We start from the raw sequence: 23,196 nt of genomic DNA, 5'->3' as shown, positions 1-23,196 counted from the left end.
TGGGTTTCCTTGTAACAAACAAAAATTAAATCTCCTTCTCAGTCATGAAACTCCTGGTGATCTTAGATTGCATTTGACCTAATAAGCAAAGCGATTCATGTGTCATCACTATAATCTTTACAACAACTGTGTGGAGCAAACATTGGTTCACTTAATGGATGAATGGCAAAGCCAGACTTGGACTGGAGATTTCCTAGCTCAGCAGTATTAACTGTGTCACATCAGAGTCTTTAGAGAAAGATGGAATAAAGATGTATTGTATATACTCATGTATAAGTCTAGAAATTTTAGTAAAAAAATTAACTCAAACGTAAGTTGACTTATCCATGGGTCAATATATGTACTATACTTTAACTATTATTTTAAAAAAGAACCATCCCATGGTGAAAGGCAAAGAGTGTAAACTTTCCTGGAAGCGCTGACTTCCTCTGTTCTCTCTGTTCAGCCTTTAGAGTGAGCACAAACAGTTATGTCTGCTGGAATTTTGTAAATTCTTTGGCATTGTTTTCCATTGCTTCATCCTTTAGACTCTTTGTTACATTCCCCTAAGCTTTACCCTTGACTTATCCATGGGTCATATCAAAATCCATAATTTTGGCCCCCAAACCTTGCCCTTGTATTACACATGAGATTGACTTATAGTTGAGTATATATGGTAGTTAATGTTGTCAACTAGGTTTTGGTAAAAAAAATCTTCACTGCTCTGCTCATAAATATTACAGTGCACGTACAGCTACAATATAATCTTAATTTCATGTACTTTTTGTAATAAAATGCATTCCATTTTTTAAATTAAAGAATGAAAATGTCATTTTATTTTCTCCCATTGATGGAGGGAGGAAGCCTACTCGTATGCATTGCCTCTGATGTTCTCAAAGACTGAAGTCAGACTCCAGTCTGCCTCCTGGAACAGGCCAGTCATAATGTGGGGAATACAGTTTAGGTCTCCAAAAAAGTTAAAAAAAAAAAGATTTTTGCATGGATGGCTGAGATAGTGACACCTTTTCTTTCTGACTGGGTGGCTGAGATAGTCACACTTTTACTTTCTGATGGTTCAGTGTCCACACACTTCATTTCATACACAAAATTATTTTAAAAATTGTATAAAATTACCTTCAGACCATGTGTATAAGGTGTATAAAACTTAAATGAATTTTGGATTTACACCTGGGTCCCATTTCCAAGATACATATATGGAAATACAGGTATTCCAAAATTCAAAACAGTGCTGGTCCAAAGCATTTCAGATAATGCATTGCTTTTATCTTGATTTTATTCTAAGATCTGTCTGTTTTTTCTTCCCAAGCTGCTGCTTGACAGAGGAGCCTCACCAGCTGGTTATATTTAAGAATAAATAGTGGAGGTAAGTACCTTCTGTTTTAAGTGGTGTCTTGTAGCTTTGTTGAAAGTTTCATAAACAGTATCCTAACAGAAAAGATTGTGGAGTAATGTTTGCTAACAAGTTATATGCAGACTGAACATCCAACGTCGTCTTGTTGATATAACTGTCTCAATCTGTTTGATTTTTTTTAAAAAAATTATTTATATTTACAGGTTTCTGGGGGAGTGATTGCTCATTCTTTCTTTCCCATATGTCCCTAAAACCTGCTCTGGAGAAGTGGAGAAGATTTTTGGGTGCCATGGAGAACTTGTGGGGTGGGAAGTAGAGAGACAGAAGTTTCTGTGCTAGTGGATTCCTGCTAGTGCAAGGTTAGATTTATGTCATCTAAGCTAAATAGACCTGATGGTTTACTAAAACAAACTTATAAATTTGTCTCTGTAAAAATTGTCCTTGTATTAAACCTGTAGACTTTGTTCTTAACTAGAGTTCTTCAATTGGTAATATTTATTATTAGGAATATAGAGACCTAATACCTGAAATGTTCTGGTTTTGTTTCCCATAAGCTTGAGCATTCTGTTTGAATGGTTTCTCTTCGGGGTATTAGCACTGTCAAAACATGGGTCTTCCCTCCCCACTAGATCCAAGATACACAGTTCTACAGGTTCCTTGAGTTTAATAATAATTCTTACCTAGTTCTGTTGAATGTTTTTCTATACAGTACATACCAAATTTTGATGGATGTGTCATGAAACTGCTGCTTATGCCAAGACTGAGAATGTCATTAGTTTGACCTGCTTTACCATACACAGCTTTTGCATGTGATAATAACCACATCAAGCATGTAAATCTTTCACCACTTATTGTTCCCTTGTTCAATGTTTTCTCTTTATATTGCTTTGGATTTCCTTGCCTACTTTTCCACTTACATTTTTGTAGTATGATACAGTTGTAGCTGCTTAACTAGTCCTCATATCTGAAGCGAGGTACTTGAGCTGCGATTACTATTTTGTTCTTTGACTTTAAAACCAAAAGCTCTTCTAGACATTAAACAACATTGTTGTGATGTATAAATCTTTCAGCTCTTACTATCTCATTTGCTCCCTGCCTATAGTCAAAATATTTTGCATTTGATTACCATGTTTGTAATAATGAGTATTTAATTGAAAGTAATAGATCTAATAGGTTGCATTACTTTTCCTTGAATACTGTGGTAAAGGGTGCTCTATCTAAAATAATGAGGTACAATGCTTATTTGTAGTTTGAGATTATATTTAATAAAACATTGACCAAATTTTCCGTGGCTTCCAATATAGCAGCTGGGATGGGTTGTCTTGTCTTAATATAACATTGGTTCTATGCTTGCAGTCATTTTTAAAATCTCTCTTTCATCTATATTATACTATCTTTCCATATTTTTTTAAAAAACCTGTTCATAAGGTTTGTGTTCTGCCTATAACAGAAATGTGCTTAATCTCCATTGTAAAAAAATGAAAGCAAGGTAAACTAATTGCATGTTTTCATATGGATTATCCTTATGTGCATGAAATGATGTAATTTTAAGTTTCTGTTTTGTTTTAACATTAGATAAGCATGAGACCAGCGTGGCACAGCTGCATGTGTATTCACACTTGAAGCAATACCACACTTAGTTGACTGACAATCTTGGCATTTTTTAGCAAAAACAAAAATTTTAAAAGACACAGTACATCTGTGTTTGACTTGGCAAACAAACTCGTTGGGTGTCATCTGATGGAGCCTTCTGGTGGTGAACAATTCTATGATGACCCTGACATTGGAGGCAAATCTCAAGATCCAGAGATTAAAAGGCAGCATGAATCAGAGCAAAAGCTGTCAAAAATTACCCACAATGCCTTGGAGAACATCAATGTGCTTGGCCAAGGCTTGAAGCATCTCTTCCAGCATCAGCGTAGGAGGTCCTCAGTGTCTCCTCATGATGTTCAACAAGTTCAGGTTGATATGGAGCCAGAAGTGGAACTGGAAAACCAAAGCACCTGTGGTGAAATTGATGGTGTCTCTACTCACCCTACAGCACTAAACAGAGTTCTCCAACAAATCAGAGTGCCACCTAAAATGAAGAGAGGAACAAGCCTCCATAGCAGACGGGGCAAATCAGATCCTCCAAAGGGAAGCCCCCAGATCAACAGAAGGTCCATCCAGGATATTCATTCAGGGCGGCCCAGATCTTCGTCAACTACTGATGCCCCAACTAATTTGTCAGTACTGGAGATGGCATCTCCTGTCTGCCTAGCTGGTGAAGAGGTTGCATCAGTGGAACGGGTGAGTTCTGTTTATTACAGAGTATGTTTCTACTGTCAGAGACTTAAGAGGTTCTAAAAAACAAAACAAAACCCTGAAAAGTAAAAGTCTTGCACCTGACTAAAGGAATACATACAAACTTATTACTGCACTGTTAATAAAAGGAAATGAGAGCAGAACCATCATTTTAATACTCCAGTGTGCTGACAATTGAATGCTATATGTGTTGAATTATATTTTTATTTTCAAAAGCTTGCAGCTTGTAGTAGTAATAGAAATCCTCCAGATAGACTGCTTTGAAGGCAATATTCCAAATGTTGTTTTGCTCCAGTAAGTCCAACATTAGATCAAATTTATAATGTGTAGTTCTGTATGAAGTAGCTAAACAGTTGTACTGTAATACGCAGTTGCAACATTGCAGGTTAATGTTGTTAGCTTTTGTGAGATAATATCTTGTGTGTAGTATTGTAGCCTTTGTGAGATAATTTACATGTGTGTAGCATTGGTATTGTAGTGTATATCCCTGCATCTGTTCATTGATAAATGGATCAGGTAAGACAGATATCATGTCTTAACTTTCATCCTTCATTGTATTAAATTTTTAGTACAGTGCGCCTGTGTTATACGCGGCCTTGAGCTTACGTGCAAAGCCGTGCAAGAGCGCATGGGGTGCCGCTGCACCACCACATGCACAAGTCCCATTCACTTGAATGAGGCTCAAGCATAAGCAATATTTGGCTTATGTGGGGGGGGGGGCGCGGAACAGATCCTCTGCATAAGCCAAGGGCACACTGTATTACTTTACACACTCCAGAATTCACCCAGATTTCGAAAGCAACCTTTAAGTATTTTACATAGATAGTTTTTTGCTTGGACTAAATAGATAACAGTAATATTCTCAGGGCTTTAAATCAGATTTGATTAAAATGGTGATTTTTCTAGGTTCAGATTCTAGCTTGTATTCTGTTAAAAATAACTGTTAAAGAAAACAAGACGGATCAACTAAAAGAGAATACAGTGGGCCCTTGGTAACCTCTGGGGTTTGGATTCAGGACCCCCCTGGTGGGTACCAAAATCCATGGATGTGCAAGTCCCATTATATACAGTGGCGTAGTAAAATGGTGTCCTTTACATAAAATGGCAAACTCAAGGTTTGCTTTTTGGAAATTATAAAGCTTGGATGATTGAATCCATGGATGCAGAATCCATGGATATGGAGGGCCACTTGATAACTAATTAGTAGATCTTTTTTTTCTTTTTTTGATTTGACAGCCTGATTAGAATATGACATTGTGACAATGAGGAAAAGCGCTATAGCTTTATAAGAATCTACTAAATGTAAGCCAGTTGTTTTGAAGGAAACATTTGTCAAATGCACTTGATCTGAATATACAGGTTGAGTATCCCATATTCAAAATGCTTGGGACCAGAACTATTTTGGATTTTGGATTTTTAATTTTTATTTTGGATATACATCAGTGGACATCTTGGAGATGGCACCCAAGTGTAAACATGAAATTCTTTTAATTTTCATGTACATGTTATAGACACAGCCTGAAGATCATTTTATACAATATTTTCAATAATTTTGTGTATGAAACAAAGGAACCTGTAGAACTGTGTGTACACTGAATCGTCAGAAAGCAAAGGTGTAATTCTCTTAGTCACCCATGAGAAAAGGTTTCAAATTTTTGAGCATTTTGGATTTTTGGAGTGGGGATACTCATTCTCTGTAAAACATCAAATCAGATGTGAAGTGAGCCTGTGAAGATTTCTGTGAATGTTGTTGAGTTGTGTACTTTTTCTACATATTGGTCAAATTGAGGAATGGAACTGTTGAAGATTTCCTAATGATATGGATGTGTTGCCTACAGTTGAAATGCTGCTTCCCAAGCACCTTATTCTAGATCTATATTGGAATGGACAAAGGGATGGATATACTGTATTTTCTGGTGTATAAGACTACTTTTTAACCCAGGATTATCTTCTCAAAAGTCAGGGGTCATCTTATACGCTGGGTGTTGTCTTATAGGGCAGGTGCTGAAACTTCCAAGCCAGACTGGGAGAATCTGCGGTCGCTGCATATGGTGGGGGGAGTTAAAAAACAGCCATGGCTGCATACCCACCATATGCAGCGACCATATGAAAGCAGCAAGGGCAGCGCTGTACAAGTACGGTAAAAGAAAATCTACTCACTAGGATTCGTGGAAAGAAATGACTTAACACGGTCCTGATGACGAGGTGAGAGGGTGTCTCACCGGGAAGGTGTAAGTGAAGGGCGGAGCAAGCTGCAGGCGTCCAGGATGCCTGGGGTATAGAAAAAGAGCCGTGTTTGCACTACCGCTCTGATAGTCTTGGAGACAGGGAGGGCTGGGCAGGCAGGGAGAGCTGATCCTGCCCTGTTGGCGCAGTGGTTAAATGCCTGTACTGCAGCCATTCACTCGAAACCACAAGGTTGCGAGTTCAAGACCAGCAAAAGGGCCCAAGCTCGACTCAGGCTTGCATCCTTCCGAGGTTGCTAAAATGAGTACCCAGACTGTTGGGGGCAAATTAGCTTACTTGCTAATTAGCTTACTTGCTGTTCACCGCTATGATCTTTGGAATAGCGGTATATAAATAAAACAAATTAAATTAATTAATCAATCCAGCCAGGCTTTGTATACAACAAGTTTTCCTGCTAAGTACCTGCATGTCATAAGCATTTGAATGAAAATTACCATATTGAAATCAAATCTTACATTTTAAAAATTTTTATTTGGTGTGCATTGGAAGAGGGGTAGTCTTATACGGCAAGTATTCCCCAAACTCTATATTTTAACTGGAAAAGTTGGGGGTCGTCTTATACGCCGGAAAATACGGTATATATAGGTTGTTACATTGGAGAAGGTGGTAATTCGTCTGGCTATTATTGGCTTGAATGGTGTGGTACCTCGTAATGTTCACTGAGTACTTGGGTGCTGGGGGCATGACTGAAAATTTCTAGTTTCAATCTGTTCCACATAGTATGGGGTAATTATCGTGGAATCCAAAATGTTAGAGTGGCTTAGGAGAAGTTGTACCAGGAAAGAGCAGTGTGTGTGGCGATGGAAGCAAGGCTGCATAATAAGACAGAACCGAAGATGCTATTCAGGAAAAGTAGGAGTTAAGAAAGATATTCAGCAGGAAAGCTCATAAGGCCTAAAGAACAGAAGATGATATGAGTTGGCATTGGAGGGAGCAAAAACAAAATCAAATCCTAATGCTGAATTGTGAAGGATTCAGGCTGGATGCCAGGGTGATTGAATAAAGGAGGACTGATGGGGGGAAGGGCAAACTACTTGTGATTTTTTAAAAATGTAAAACATGATAGGAAGAGATGATCAAGAGAGAGGAAAGAATACTGTTAAACTGTTGTTTTGTCATTTGTCTGATTAAAATGTGGACTGCCCACTATTTCCTACCCTATGGGAAGAAAAAAAATCTCTCTTAATTAAGGGCTTGTAAAAGTCCTAGGTGATCTGGAGAATGAAAAGCCTACTTTGCAAAAGGAAGTAGGATTCTAAACCCTACCTCACCAATAAGTTTTATGCGATTTGATTTGTTTGCATCTTCACTGAAGATTATAGGTAAGTTCCTCTCCAACTTAGGTTTCTTTTGAGTGTTCTCATGGAAGTGAAGTGATTGAAACAAAGCCTGTTTCAGGTATTGCTATAGCAAATGAAAGTTGCACGCTTACTATCTTGGATTGGAGAAAAGCTTAAGATACTTGTGGTGCTTTCCCTTGTGGAGTGACAGGATAAAAGTACTAAATGTACCCTGAAGAACTTACATACTACTAAATACATTATTTTTGTGGAAAATGCAGAGTTGTTACTATGCATCATGTGATCCTGATGTGTTTCCCAGCCTGAGCCTGGTTGTGTTACAGAGATTTTCACTTTTACACATCTCAAACAGTAAACTGAAATGCTGGAGAGCTGGAGATAAGTATTATGCCTGTCCTCCCCACTATGGAGGAGTGGTGTCCAGTTGAGTTGTGAGTGGTGTTTTGTGTGTCCTTGCATGAGAGACATACATAGGGTTGCCATAAGTCTGGACCTCCAAACCAGGACAAATGTAGGACAAAATTTTCAAATGTAGGGCACATTTTTAAAAATGGAGGACACACAGAAAAAATTGATGGTTTTAAAAAAAATGTTTAATATAAATTCATGTTTCTTAGGCATGAGCAAAATGTAGGACATTTGGGCATTATTCCTAGACAGATGACAGAAATGTACTTTCCTTTTTGGCCAACCTCCCCTCCCCCCATTTCAAACAGCACATTTGGGCATTGAACATGGCTTTACTTAACATGGCCTCTTGCATATTTCAGAGGCTTATTTGATAACCAAACTCTTTGGGTTTCACACTGAACATGCTATGCATACTGAATATGTCAAGGTGGTTTAACAAGAAGTGAGTTTGCACTCGGATTCAACTGTACTTCTCAGAAGTGTGTATTTGGTCAAGGGACTTTGTTTTTTTTCTCACTGCGCATGAGTTTGTAAAAATCAGAGCAACTTACATTGGTCTTGCCTCAGAAGCTGGCTCATTTCATCATCATCATCATCATCATCATCATCGTCATCACTATCCTCTTCCTCCTTGTCCTTCCTCCCTCCTTCCTTCCTCCCTCCTTCCTCCCTCCTCTTCCTTCCTCCTTCCTTCCTCCCTCCCTCCTCCTCCTCCCTCCCTCTTCCTTCCTTCCTTCCTTCCTTCCTTCCTTCCTTCCTCCCTCCTCTTTCTTCCTTCCTCCCTCCCTTCTTCCTCCTCTTTCCCTCCTCCTCCTCTGCCTCCCAGGCCCAAGCAGAGTAGGAGGTGGGTGGCTGCCTTGGCGTGCTCCCCCCCCACCCGCGCACCAAGGCAGCAGGCAGGCAGCCACCCACCTCCGCATGACTGCGCTAACCTTGGGCCCGGCAGGTGGAGGCAGAGGCAGAGGAGGAGGCAGACGTGCCTGCCTGGCTTGGCGCTCCCCGCCCGTGCACGCGCCAAGGCAGCAGGCAGCCACCCACCCACCTCCGTCTCAGCCTCCTCTTCTGCCTCCCGGGCCCAAGGAAGTGCCCAGTGCGGAGGCGCGTGAGGCGGAGGAGGCGGTGGGTGGCTGCCTGCCTGCTGCCTTGGCGCGCGCGTGGGCGGGGAGCGCCAAGCCAGGGAGGCACCTCTGCCTCCTCCTCCACTTGGTGCGGCCTGGAACGGAGGAGGAGAAGGAGGTGAGCCTCCTGCGTGCGCCCGCCTCCCTGCCACCCTTCCCTGCCTCCCCGCGTGGCCGCGCTATCCACCTCCTCCTCCGTTCCAGGCCGCTCACAGGAGGTGCACCGCCTCCTCCTTCGCTTCCTCCACGCGGCCGCGCGGCCTGGAACAGAGGAGGAGGAGATGGGGGAAAGTGGGATGGGCCACACGGGTCCCGAACCAGGGGCTGGGGGCTGGACCAAGTCCGGGAGGGGGCCCCCAAAAGCAGATTTGTCCCGGGGGCCGCCGGGATATGGCATCCCTAGACATACATCACTTAACTGTGGCTCATGCCATAGTGATGAGTAATGTGAAAATACAGATGTACATCTAGATTAGTTAACTATGCCTTGTGTTTGTTTGAAGAGATAGTCATCTCATTAGCTGTCTCGATAGTGGAATGTAAATTAAATAAGTAATAAAATACATTTGGAAAGTGAGCATACTTGAAATGGGCCTTACCACATTGGGCCATAATACTGTGTTAGATAGCTGTATGATTTCAGATGCACTTGCAAAGTACTCTTGCAATTAGACCTTATACAGTGGTGCCCCGGGTTACGAAATTAATTCGTTCCGCTGCCGCTTTCGTAACCCGAAAGGCTTTCGCAAGCCGAAAAGCCATAGGCGCTAATGGGGAAAAGCCGCGATTTCGTGCGAAAAAGCGCCGAAAAGCACCAAATTTTTTTTCGTAACCCGAAATAACCTTCGTAACCCGGAACAGTTTTTTTCAATGGATTTTTTTCGTAACCCGGAAATTTCGTAAGGCGGCGCATTCGTAACCCGGGGCACCACTGTACTTAAACATTCTGACTATCTAAAGTATATTTTACATAACAATATGTTAAGAATCAGTAATGCCAATAGCCACCATCTGCTAAGGAAATCTAGTGATGTCTAGTTTATGTGGCTTTTATTTTCCGGAGAATAGTTCGTACTGTAAAACACCAATAATAGAATCATAGAGTTGGAAGAGGCCACAAGGGCCATCTGCCCAACCCCCCTGTCATGCAGGAACTCAACATCAAAGCATCCCCAACAGATGGACACCCAGCTCCTGTTTAAAAACTTTCAAAGAAGGAGACTCCACCACTCTCCAAAGGAATGTGTTCCACTGTCAAATTACTGTCAGGAAGCTCTTCCTAATGTTTAGGTGTAATCTCCTTTCCTGCAGTTTGAATCCATTGCTCTGTGTCCTGTTCTCTGGAGCAGCAGAAAATAAGCTTGCTCCATCCTCATAATGACATCCCTTCAAATATTTAAACAGGACTATCATATCACTTCTTGACCTTCTCTTTTCCAGGCTAAATATACCCAGCTCCCTAAGTCACTCTTCATAGGATATGGTGTCTAGTCATCATTTTGGTTGCCCTCCTTTGGACACACTGCAGCTTGTCAACATCCTTTTTGAATTGTGGTGCTCAGAATTGGGCATAGTATTCTAGGTAAGGCCTGACCAAAGCGGAATTTTGCTAAGCTTGTAGTTCAGTTGTTGTGTTAAAACTTTAATGTTAGGTTCCTGTTTGATTATATATTTTTATTTTTTATATTATTTTTTATTATAATTACAGTTTTTGCCATTTCTAAACAAATTTTAAATAAAACATTACAGCAGTGGATTTTGTTGAAAACATTGTGGTACATCTTCATAGTGACCAGTAGTACTTAGTATACTCACTTTAAAAAAATGGAAAGATCTATCCATAAAAAGGAATGAGACCAAAGATATTGTAGTACCACTGTTTTATAAAAAGTAGTAATATTTGATAGTTCATCTTTCTTATCCCAGTTGGTGCACTGACCTTTTTGCTAATACAAAGTGCTCCATCTCTATTATATAGTTTTTTTATGGTGTAACCCAGTGGTTCTCAAACCTTTTATCCTTATGACCCCTTTACATCTACATGCAAATGTCACCCTCCTCAACATAGTTTATGAAGAAAAATATTTTCTCTTTTAGTGTGTGTGTGTTATTCATACATTTATGTATATTTACTGTATAATTTAATATTTTATAGGGAAATAGCACTCTTCCTCCTCTCCTTCCTTTCCTTTCCAGTGGGCAGATGCTCCAAGCATCTGCCTTGTCTTCCTCTTCCTCTCCAGGGCAGAATAAGTTAGTTTGGGAGGAGGAGGGAGAGTCACTATCTCCCATCCTCATGCCCTCCCTTGAGAAATTGTCATGTCCCTGTGTGGGTCCTGCTCCACAGTCTGAGAACCACTGCTGTAACCTGTAATCATTTTCAAGGTTTTTTTTTGGGGGGGGTATTTCCATCCATGAGCTCACCAAAAGGTATGTTGTCAGTTCAACATAACAGGAGATAGCTGTTGAATTTTGATCAAAAGAAAGCAAATCTAGTAGTGGGCCAGGCATTACAGTTTTTTGTGTGATTCATGACTTTGAATCATGGCTGACATTCTTCCTTTCAGATTCAGTCCCCACTTTGATCCTAGGTGACTTTAATATCCACGTTGACGATTCCAATAACCCTACAACATCTCACTTTAACTCTCTGCTAGCTTCTTTTGGCCTCCAACCACACTCCAACTCTTCAACTCATTCTCTTGGTCACTGTCTTGACCTAGTTCTTGCTGCTAACTGCGCCATTTCTGACTACCTGGCACTTGACTTTCCACTATCTGACCATCATTTAATCTCCTTTGCTCTCACTTATACTCCTCCTCCTCGCCATACTATTCAACGTCTTTTTCATGATCTTCAATCTGTCGACTCTAACCATCTTGGTCTGACCCTGGATTCATCTCTCTCTTCCCTAAATCTCGGGGATTCTGCTGATTCAGCAATGTCTTTATATAACTCCACTCTATCCTCAACTCTCGACCATTTTGCCCCTGTCTCTGTACGCACTTCTTCCTCCAAGACTAGACCTCAGCCCTGGCTTACCCCCAACATTAAGTTTCTCCGGTCCTGCTCTAGAGCGGCCGAACGTCTTTGGAGAAAGTCCAAAGAGTGGGCTGATTTTATCCATTTCAAATTTGTTCTTTCTTCCTTCTCACGCGCCCTCTCTCTATGGCAAAACAGAATTATTACAAATCATTGATCTCTGCCAATGAGAGGCGCCCGCAGCGTTTGTTCTCCACCTTCAACACTTTGCTTAAACCTCCCTCTCCTCCTGTCTCTTCATCTTTCTCTCCTAATGACTTTGCTAACTATTTCATCTCTAAGATTACCACTATTCGCTCTGAGATAGTCCCTCCTGATTCTTCTTCTGCTCTTAATCTTCTATCGCCTTCGCCTAACAAATTTTCTGTCTTTCCTCCTGCCTCTTTGGATGAACTCTCTACACTTCTGAACTCTTCCAAACCTGCTACCTGTCCTCTTGATCCTATTCCTACTCGTCTTCTAATCTCTATAGCTCCCTCCTTTCTGCCCTCGCTTCTCCATATCTTCAATCTCTCTCTCTCTACAGGCTCCTTCCCTTCGGACTTTAAACATGCTCTCATTTCCCCAATTCTGAAAAAACCTTCTCTTGACCTCTCCTCTCTGTCTAGCTATCGTCCGATTTCTCTTCTCCCCTTTCTTTCTAAGGTTTTGGAACGGGTTGTCTATTTGCGCTGTCTTGAGTTTCTTGAAGCCAACTCCATTCTCGATCCCTTTCAGTCTGGTTTCCGCCCAAGGCATTCTACAGAGACAGCTCTCACTAAGATCTCGAATGACCTTTTACAGGCCAAGGCTAATGGCCTTTACTCTGTTCTCATTCTTCTCGATTTGTCTGCAGCCTTTGACACTGTTGATCACTGTCTCCTAATTGACATACTCTCTGACCTTGGGTTCTCAGACTCTGTTCTCCACTGGTTTAGATCTTACTTGTCTGGCAGATCTTTTGCAGTAGTTGCAGGGGGTCAGACTTCTTCTCCTGTTCCCTTATCTGTTGGAGTTCCCCAGCGCTCTGTTCTGGGTCCCCTTCTGTTTTCTCTCTACACACTGTCCTTAGGAAAACTCATCAGCTCTTTTGGTTTTTCCTACCATCTGTATGCCGATGACACCCAGCTGTATCTTTCTGCCCCTGACCTTTCTCCAAGGCTTGAACAGCAAGTCCCATCTTGCCTTACAGCTGTCTCACAGTGGATGCGCCATCGGGTTTGAAGCTCAACATGTCCAAGACGGAGCTTCTTGTCTTTCCTCCTAAGCCCAACCTTCAACACTCCTTTTCTGTCTCTGTGGACAACATTTCCATTCAACCAGTCCAGCAAGCCCGCAGTCTTGGTTTTATCTTTGACTCTTCTCTGTCATGTATCCCTCAGATCCAGACCACAGCCAAGGCTTGTAGATTCTTTTTGTACAATATTGCCAAAATCCGACCATATCTCTCCGCCTCTACTGCCAAGATCCTGGTCCATGCCCTAGTGATATCACGACTTGATTACTGTAATGTCCTCCTGGCTGGGCTTCCTCTTTCTCACCTCCGTCCTTTAATCTCTGTCCAGCATTCAGCTGCACGCATTATCACTTCCACCCACCGCTCTGACCACATCTCTCCTGTCTTGGCATCCCTTCACTGGCTCCCCCTCCCTTTCCGCATTCAGTATAAGCTCCTGCTGTCGTCATTCAAATCCCTCCATGGACTGGCCCCTCCTTACTTATCCGACCTTCTTTCTCCTCACCTTCCCACCAGGTCCCTCCGTTCTGGTAGTCAAGGTCTGCTGTCCCAGCCCAGGATTTCCTCTGCCCCATCCCGGATTCGCCCCTTTTCACTTGCTGCTCCTCACTCCTGGAACCTTCTTCCTCCACAAGCAAGAGCCATCACTTCTTTAACCAGCTTCAAAACGGAGTTGAAAACCATCCTTTTCAGAGAAGCCTTCCCAGGCATCGCATAATTGTCGCTTACTATCTGATGTTCTGTTGTTGGCTGTTTATCGATCCATTTCCTGTATTGCTATGTACTGTATATGTATTATCCTACTTGTGAGTATGTATTTTCCCTGGATAATGATTAACCTTCCATTATGAAGCCAAGCCCTCCCTCCAGTCCATCTGCCTTGGTCCAGGCCTCGGAGGTTGAGAGGAACTGCTGGACCTCTTACCCGTCACCACCCCCTTCTCCTTCTGTGTCATGTCTTTTTAGATTGTAAGCCTGAGGGCAGGGAACCGTCTAACTAAAAAGATTGCATGTACAGCGCTGTGTAAATTTACAGCGCTTCATAAATAAAGGTTAATAATAATAATAATAATAATAAATGAAACATATAGTCCTCTTCTTTACATTGGCATAGAAATGACAGCCTGCTATTCATGGATGAAAAATGTTGTCAGTTCAGAGTGTAATGCCACCTGTGTATCAGTAAGAACAAGGTTTCCTATACAGCAACTGATCATGTTTTATTACTGCTCACATTATAGCTTTCTCAGCACTTCATTTAACAGAGCTAGTTAACAGTCAGGTACCTATGACAGTCAAGTACAAAATGTATGAAACCTCATGCTACTTAGGTGGCTTTTAAAAATATAAAAATATAGTTTTATATGCCCTGAATTGTCTTGAATAACATTCAGCAATTTTGTTCAGTCTTTCTTTTGACAAACCAGTTTAAACAGGTAATTGCTATGGCCCTTTGAGACTCACACAATAATGAAAACCAGGAATTCTACATCAGTAGGATAAAACTGTAGACTCTGTAATACCTTGAAAATCTGAGTTGAAAATCTGACACAGTGATGGAAATCTGACACAATGATTGGAGGGTAACATATGGGCTGCTCGTGCTAATTCTGTTTCTGTATTTGTGCTTTACTTGTGTTACATCTTCCCCACTAGTCGGGATGTAAACATGCTTTCAAAGGATTTGCTGACTATTCCTGGTTTGTTTGGTTTTTTTTTTGCCATCTTCTTAAGAACTTTCAGGGGCATATTGGTTTGTTTTATAGCTGTTTCAGTACTATATGTGTTTTATTCTTTAGATATCAAGAGACACGTGAAAGATGTGATTTAATAATATGTGAAAACATAAGGAAACGTGTCCAATAGCTTGCAATTTAAAGAAAATGATTATTGAGCTCCTTTCCCTCCTTTAAAAATTGTAGTATCATTGTTCAAAACACTCATGATTTATGGGCTAAAATTTACAAGGCATCCCTTTCTGATGACAAATAGTCAATAGTCAATATTGGAAGTCATTGCTGATATGATGTCCATCAACATGTCCCAATCTGGCTTCAGCCCACTTCTGTTTTGGTAGGTATTTGGAAATTGGAAATTTAGGTTATATCTTTATAGCCATAGCCATGGATCACATTGGTGACCTACTCAAGATAAGACCTTCCCATTCTAAGCTTTCATGAACCTGTTCTGTGGGGGGAAAACCATGTGTCACTCTAAGCTCTAGGAGGAATAAATATTGTAATCATGCATGGCAGGGGGTTGGACTGGATGGCCCTTGCGGTCTCTTCCAACTCTATGATTCTATGATACATCGGCTTATAATTCTGTTACTTTGAACTGCATTCTTAGTACATACATGCAACATGTATTCTTGTTCTGGTACTGAGACCTGATCTGAGCCTCACTGATAATGGGAGAACAGCCACTGCCATTTATATTTTTGGCAGTGATCCTTGCTGTCAAAGTCTCAGTAGAATTTGGACAAGTCGCCTTGTGCTGCATATGTACTGTATTTGAGGACCAACATGATTGTAGATACCCTGAAGAATATGATACATTTGGAAATGGAGGGTATAGCAAGAAGTTGTAGAACAGGACCAATTGTAGAACATGGCCTCAAAAATTCAAGAAGTCAGGTGTTACTTATTTATAATTTAATTCTGTTGATCAAACTTGGAACAGCTTTAGGCACTGCGGAGAAATGCCATAAGCCAAAAGCAAGTTAGCTTTTGCATTTGTTATGTCAGTTTCACTTTATAGTCATTGCACAAATTGTCCCTGTATCAGAAGCTTATCCTGGAGAAGGTTCATAAGCAAAATGCAGATAATACTGCATGGTCAGGTACTGTAGTAGTATTTGCTGGTGGACAGTCATTCTGCAATTTTTGTTAGTTTGAAGTACATAGAATTACAGTACTTTTTCTGGCTAGTTGTTGGCTTATAGAAAAAAAAATAATTCCAAGTTCCAAGTTCTGAAGCCCTTTGACATACATATTACTGAAGAACTCTTCTGAAAAATATTGGAGCAAGGACAAAAGAAGTTTCAGTGAGATGAAAATTATCCAAATACAAAGCAAATAGCTTCTGAACTGTACTTTTCTTGCCCCTGATTTAATTAAAGAAAATAATTTATATTAAAATTATATTCTTTCCCTCTCTTTCTCAAGATGTAGCTTCATAAAGTTTAGTACTTCCCTTTCTTAGAACCTGTGCATCAATATGAAAATGCTTGTTCTCTTTCTTAGGTGCATTGTTGGAAGCAGCTGCTTCCGTTTGCAAGTTGATAACTGAGCTTCGGAATGAAGATAATCTTGTTTGCTTCTCACATAGCATCAAGTCGCAGTGGTCTTTTTAAATAAAACATTGAATTGACAAACAAAGTGAGTTTTTTTATTGGAGATGACACAATCATGTCAAGATATCTTAAATATAGGCCAGAAAGGACTTTGTAAAATTCAAAGTAAATATCTATATCAGAATGCTTTTCTGCTCTGTGGAAACGTAAGAAATACTTTCTTGATTTTGAAAACACACTATAAAGGTTGGAATTCTATTTAAATTCTCCAGCAGATTTTTTTTTAAAATGACATCAGACTTTATACAGTATACTGTACTTACTACTGAGAACATTCTGTCTTGTAGACCAGAATAAGATAGAATTGATTGCAAAGAGCTAATGAATAAATCAGGCCCTGAATATTCTGATGGGAAGAAGTATACATTGGCTTTTTCAAAAGATGACAAGCTCTTTAGCCTTCAGGACTGAAATCATCTTACCCTCCTCTCTGTCCACTTTTTGGGATTTCAAGCATGGAGGAATGGTTATGCATTTGTTTCTCTGGCTATTAGATTAAAAAAGGGAGAGCTGTGTGTTTAGGATGTGTTTGTGCACAGTTTTTATTAATTCAGCCAGTGATATTCATTTAATGATTCTAAATGAAAAGATAAACAAAATGATCTGAATAGACTAGATAGCTGGGCCAGAGCTAACAAAATGAAATTCAACACGGAGAAATGTAAGGTACTGCACTTAGGGCAGAAAAATAAAATGCACAGATATAGGATGGGGGACACCTGGCTGAATGAAACTACAAGTGAAAGGGATCTGGGAGTCCAAGTAGACCACAAGTTGAACATGAGTCAACAGTGCGATGCGGCAGCTAAAAAGGCCAATGCGATTTTAGGCTGAATCAATAGAAGTATAGTGTCTAGATCAAGGGAAGTAATAGTGCCACTATATTCTGCTCTGGTCAGGCCCCACCTGGAATATTGTGTCCTGTTCTGGGCGCCACAATTCAAAAAGGACATTGAGAAACTGGAGCGTGTCCAAAGGAGGGCGACTAAAATGGTGAAAGGTCTGAAAACCTTGCCCTATGAGGAACGCCTTAGGGAGCTGGGGATGTTTAACCTGGAGAAAAGAAGGTTAAGAGGTGATATGATAGCCCTGTTTAAATATTTGAAAGGATGTCATGTTGAAGAGGGAGCAAGCTTGTTTTCTGCTGCTCCAGAGACAAGGACCCGGAGCAATGGATGCAAACTGCAGGAAAAGAGATTCCACCTCAACATTAGGAGGAACTTCCTGACAGTAAGGGCTGTTTGACAGTGGAACACACTTCCTCGGAGTGTAGTGGAGTCTCCCTCCTTGGAGGTCTTCAAACAGAGGCTGGATGGCCATCTGTCGGGGATGCTTTGATTTGGATTTCCTGCATGACAGGGGGTTGGACTGGGTGGCCCGTGCGGTCTCTTCCAACTCTATGATTCTGTGATTCTTGATCTTCTTCAGTAGAGAGAAATAAATAGTTTAAGTAACCTATTTTACAATCAATTACAGTTTTATTCTGTTTGTTAAGAAATCAACTTGCATGTGGTACATTATGGTCATGTAAATAACCAGACTTATCTGCATGTCCCATCTGGATTTGTTTGTTTGCTTGCTGACTTGTAAACACTCAAGAGGATTTGAACCCTATTCTCCTGAGTCATACAGTGCCCAAACCACTACACCATGCTGACTACTCCCACCCCAAACCCCTATTAACTTATATTTTGTGTCATTGAGATTTGGGAAATTCTGGCTCTCTGACTACATAATCAAGCATGGAAACATTTGACTGCTTCAGAGATACAGCTACTGTGTACTGAAACCAACGAATTACTGATTGAAGTGATGTATATACACTTTTTTTGCCATCGATCAGCATTATATGAATAGCTTATCATGTTACTGTGTGTAACAAAGGAATTCATGCTGGCAAGAGTGGGTGGAGAGAAGAAACAAATAGCTCCATCTCCTAACCACTCCACTTGGATCTTGTGCTAGGCATGGAAGAAGGGAAGCCCTTGTCTATGTAGCCAGTATGGAAACAATCATTTTTCTGTTCTCCAGTTTGCTTGATAGAATGCATCATTTTTACTAGCCTCCTGAAGTAGCTGGTAGCCTGCATTTCCATGCTTGTCCTTCTTACCTACAAGAATTGAAACACAAGTGGTTTATCAGTCTAGGGTTTTTATTTATTTAGAGGTTAATACATTTTGTGGACTTATTTTAAGTCTGGTTTAAAGTCAAGGGAAATAAGAGACTTGGCATGAAGGAGAAATTTTGAAACACATGGCAGTTTAAAAAAATTATCTGTAGGCAATATATTTGCTTTTACGGATCTGTACATTTTTCAAACATATGATCAAGAAAAATAAAGTAAAAGTGACTATAGAGTATAAAAGCAGGACTCTTTTGTGGATTTGTTGTCATACATACTGTGCACCACCAGTCAAAATACAGACTTGCTTCAAAGCAAAATGTTGACCATTGTGTAATGCTGCTTATCATGGGGTGGGGTTTTTGCTTTGTGTGTGTGATTTAGAAAAGAAATTGCTCCAGCTACAGGATGCAAGTAGTGTGCCTGTTTCATATGCGTTACTATGATGGATTATGTTGCTGTCTGTTACTGTTTTCTGATACTACTTAGGGAATCTTCAACAATATAAGAGCTATGTGTGTCATGAATGACAGAATACATCTTAAAAGTACTTTTGTTGCCAACTCACTGCAATAAGCTACACAGCTTCTATCTCTATGTATGGACCTTTTCTGTGCATGATGGCTCCTGCTGCCTTTCAGATTCTTTCAAAAGCTGATAAATAAGCCTATTGTCTCATGGAAAACATACTAATTAATATTTGTTAATGACCCACTTAACATGTAAATATTTCAGCTTAAGGTGTGACATTTTTATTGTACGTATGGTGTTGCTTAAATGTGCTATTGGAATTAATAGAGTCATACTTACAGATCTGTATAGCGCACATTCACTCCATCAAATTATTAAATCTAAACTAACAGCAATATCAACATGCTGAAAAGTTATTTTCATAATGAAAAGAATGGTAACTTGGTAACATTTCTTAGATAAAATTTTCAAATATTTAAATGCAGTTCTCCTACATAGTAATAAGACTGGCCCCACCAAACTATTATGAATTAATATCTTGGAACAAATCATCTTAAAAACATTCCTTACATGTAGGACAGTTGTGACTATTAGTATATATGATGATTTCAGCTTAATATAAATGTGTACTGGGATGGGAATCATGAAGCCCTTCAGGTGTTGAACTGCAACTCCTAGCGTTTTTCCTCTCTGCTAGGGCTGCTGGGAGTTACAGTTCAACAACATCTGGAGGACGACATGATTCCCACCCCTGATCTATACTGTATACTATAATCTATATTAATGAAGCTGATTATTTCTTCCAAGAAACGTGTGATTGTTGGTAAGGAGTGATAATACTGTGTGAAAGGTAAAAACAATTTTGAGGTGTTTTGTGCAATCTTGGAGTAGGCCTTGGAGACAGAATTTAATGAAACATGCTCAAAATGACCCTTAAATTGACCAGAATTGAACACATTACAAAAGATTAGTCATGTTAATTTTGTGCAATGAAGTCTTCTTAACAGGGTTGTGCCAATGAAATTTAATTCAATGTATCAGTTAAGACAGTCGTTGATGCTTGTACTCTAATTAGGTTTTTGCCTTTAAAGAAAGAAAATGCCACAATAAAATAAATTACAGTTCAGTACAGTTCTGGACATTCCTGCTAAGACTTCATCCATACTTGCGTCTACAAAGCTAAATATTTGTCAAATAGCCAACTTGATTTAGATGCCCAAAGACAGCTGAATTTATACCTATTACGATATCCCTAAATTTGTAAGATCTTTATTGGAACTAAAATTTAATAACTCAAGGTGACTAGTTCAGGAAGTATAAATGATTACTAATCCAAGCAAGCCAGTGGGAGGGGTTTCATTCTTTTGCCTTCCCGTTCTGCTGTCTGCTAATGGAATTTGATCTCTAGGAGGCTTATGTCTAATGGCAGTTGGTCAAAGTACATTTATGAAAGGGGATTTGCTGTTTCCTTTCTCAGTATGCCATCTGCAGTGTGGGTGGTGGCTAGTGCCTCCAGCTGGGCTGTGGAAGGGGCATTGCTTTGTCAGTTGAGGTTGCCCTGAACAATTTAGGGTGACTATTTTGGTAGTGCTTTTCTCTGTACAAGGACATGGTGGTGATTGCATGTCCACAGGTAAAGAAGGAAGAAAATCTTCTGGTAAAGCAAGTTGCAGCAGGTTAAGTGCTGCCATTCAAGTGGGACCTTGATGAAGGATTTATTTTGAAACACATTAGGCCAAAAATATTTCTTATTTTCTTTGCTTACTTCCTGATCTTTCCCCCCAGGCAAGACCCAAACTACCCATAGCATAGATTAAATCAGTATACAACTAAAAATCATAATATATAAGATCTGGAATGTTCTTAAAGACATGGGAGTGCCAGCACATCTGATACTCTTCATGAGGAATCTGTACACAGGACAAGAGGCTACTGCCAGAACAGAACATGGAGAAACAGAATGGTACCAATTGGCAAATGAGTCAGACAAGGCTGCATCTTATCACCCTGTCTGTTCAACTTATATGCAAAACATATGGTAAGAAAAGCAGGCTTGGAAACAGAAGAAGGAGGAGTGAAAATAGAAGGAAGGAATATCAACAATCTGAGATATGCAGATGATACCATAATACTAGGAGAAAACTTAAAAGACCTGGAACAGCTACTAAGAAAGATCAAGGAAGGAAGTGCAAAGGCAGGCCTATTGCTGAACATAAGGAAAACAAAAATAATGACCGCAAAGAGCCTACACAAATTTCACTGGAGGAGGGCAAACGTTGTTCCCATCTTCAAAAAGGGGAAAAAAGAGGATCCCAACAATTATCGTCCAGTCAGTCTGACATCAATACCAGGAAAGATTCTAGAGCAGATCATTAAACAGAGAGTCTGTGAACATCTAGAAGGCAATGCCATAATCACAAAAAGTCAACATGGGTTTCAGAGAAACAAGTCATGCCAGACAAATCTGATCTCTTTCTTTGATAAAATTACCAGCTTGGTAGATGAAGGGAATGCTGTGGATATAGTATATCTTGATTTCACTAAGGCCTTTGACAAGGTTTCCCATGACATTCTTGCAAACAAGCTTGTAAAATGTGGGCTAGACAAAGTAACTGTTAAATGGATCTGTAATTGGTTGACCGGCCGAACCCAAAGGGTGCTCAACAATGGCTCTTTTTCCTCCTGGAGGGAAGTGACCAGTGGGGTCCCACAGGGCTCTGTCCTGGGCCCAGTGCTATTCAACATCTTTATCAATGACCTGGATGACAGAATTGGGAGCACACTTATCAAATTTGCAGATGACACCAAATTAGGAGGAATAGTTAATACTCCAGAGGACAGGACCAACATTCAAAATGATCTGAATAGACTAGAAAGCTGGGCCAAAGCTAACAAAATGAAATTCAACACAGAGAAATATAAGGTACTGCACTTAGGGCAGAAAAATGAAATGCACAGATATAGGATGGGAGACACTTTGCTGAATGAAAGTACATGTGAAAGAGATCTAGGAGTCCAAGTAGACCACAAGTTGAACATGAGTCAACAGTGTGATGCGGCAGCTAAAAAGGCCAATGCAATTCTAGGCTGCATCAATAAAAGTATAGTGTCTAGATCAAGAGAAGTAATAGTGCCACTGTATTCTGCTCTGGTCAGGCCCCACCTGGAATATTGTGTCCAGTTCTGGGCACCACAATTCAAAAAGGACATTGAGAAACTGGAGCGTGTCCAGAGGAGGGCGACTAAAATGGTGAAAGGTCTGGAAACCTTGCCCTATGAGGAACGACTCAGGGAGCTGGGGATGTTTAGCCTGGAGAAGAGAAGGTTAAGAGGTGATATGATAGCCCTGTTTAAATATTTGAAAGGATGTCACATTGAGGAGGGAGCAAGCTTGTTTTCTGCTGCTCCAGAGAACAGGACCCGGAACAATGGATGCAAGCTACAGGAAAAGAGATTCCACCTCAACATTAGGAAGAACTTCCTGACAGTAAGGGCTGTTCGACAGTGGAACAAACTCCCCTGGAGTGTAGTGGAGTCTCCCTCCTTGGAGGTCTTTAAGCAGAGGCTAGATGGCCATCTGTTGGGGATGCTTTGATTTGGATTTCCTGCATGGCAGGGGGTTGGACTGGATGGCCCTTGTGGTCTCTTCCAGCTCTATGATTCTATGATTCTATGAATTAGACAATGAAAAAATAGAAATAGTAAAAAAATTCTCATACCTGGGATCAAACATTGATAGAAATGGTGACTGCAGCCAGGAAATTAGAAAAAGATTAAGAATGGGAAGGACAGCTATGAAAGAACTAGAGAAGATCCTAAAGTGCAAGGATATACAACTGGGCATAAAATATAGAATTGTACAAGCCATTGTATTCCCTATTGCTATGTATGGATGTGAGAGCTGGACAATTAAGGAGGAGGAAAAGAGGAAAATCAGCTCATTTGAAATGTGGTGCTGGAGAAGAATGCTAAGGATTCCATTGACAGCCAAAAAGACAAACAAATGGGTCCTGGAGCAGATCAAGCCAGAAATCTCTCTAGAAGCCAGAATGACAAAACTCAGGTTGTTGTACTTTGGACACATCATGAGAAGGCATGAATCATTGGAAAAAAAACAATAATGCTAGGAAAGATAGAAGGAAGTAGAAAGCGCCGAAAGCTACATGCAAGGTGGATTCTATTAAAGAGATCACGAGTATGAGTTTGCAGGAGTTGAGCAGAGCAGTGGAGGACAGACGGTCCTGAAGAGATCTCATCG

The 23,196-nt window shown here is 40.5% G+C and overlaps 1 protein-coding gene across 3 annotated transcripts in view; it reads left to right on the top strand.

Moving 5' to 3' along the window:
- Window positions 1–23,196, top strand: part of TMCC1 (transmembrane and coiled-coil domain family 1) — a 157,061-nt gene that overhangs the window by 7,752 nt on the left and 126,113 nt on the right. The window contains exons 2-4 of one of the 3 annotated variants that reach the window (XM_042453213.1): window positions 1,307–1,363; window positions 1,555–1,710; window positions 2,927–3,640. In XM_042453213.1, the coding sequence (XP_042309147.1) occupies window positions 3,092–3,640 (549 nt within the window). In that variant the 5' untranslated portion in view covers window positions 1,307–1,363; window positions 1,555–1,710; window positions 2,927–3,091. The remainder of the gene's footprint in view (window positions 1–1,306; window positions 1,364–1,554; window positions 1,711–2,926; window positions 3,641–23,196) is intronic. The other 2 variants (XM_042453212.1, XM_042453214.1) reach the window with 2 other exon arrangements.

This window comes from Sceloporus undulatus, chromosome 2, assembly GCF_019175285.1.
Source record: "Sceloporus undulatus isolate JIND9_A2432 ecotype Alabama chromosome 2, SceUnd_v1.1, whole genome shotgun sequence".
NCBI classification, from domain to species: Eukaryota; Metazoa; Chordata; class Lepidosauria; order Squamata; family Phrynosomatidae; genus Sceloporus; species Sceloporus undulatus.
This window is presented reverse-complemented; position numbering and strand designations above follow the sequence as displayed.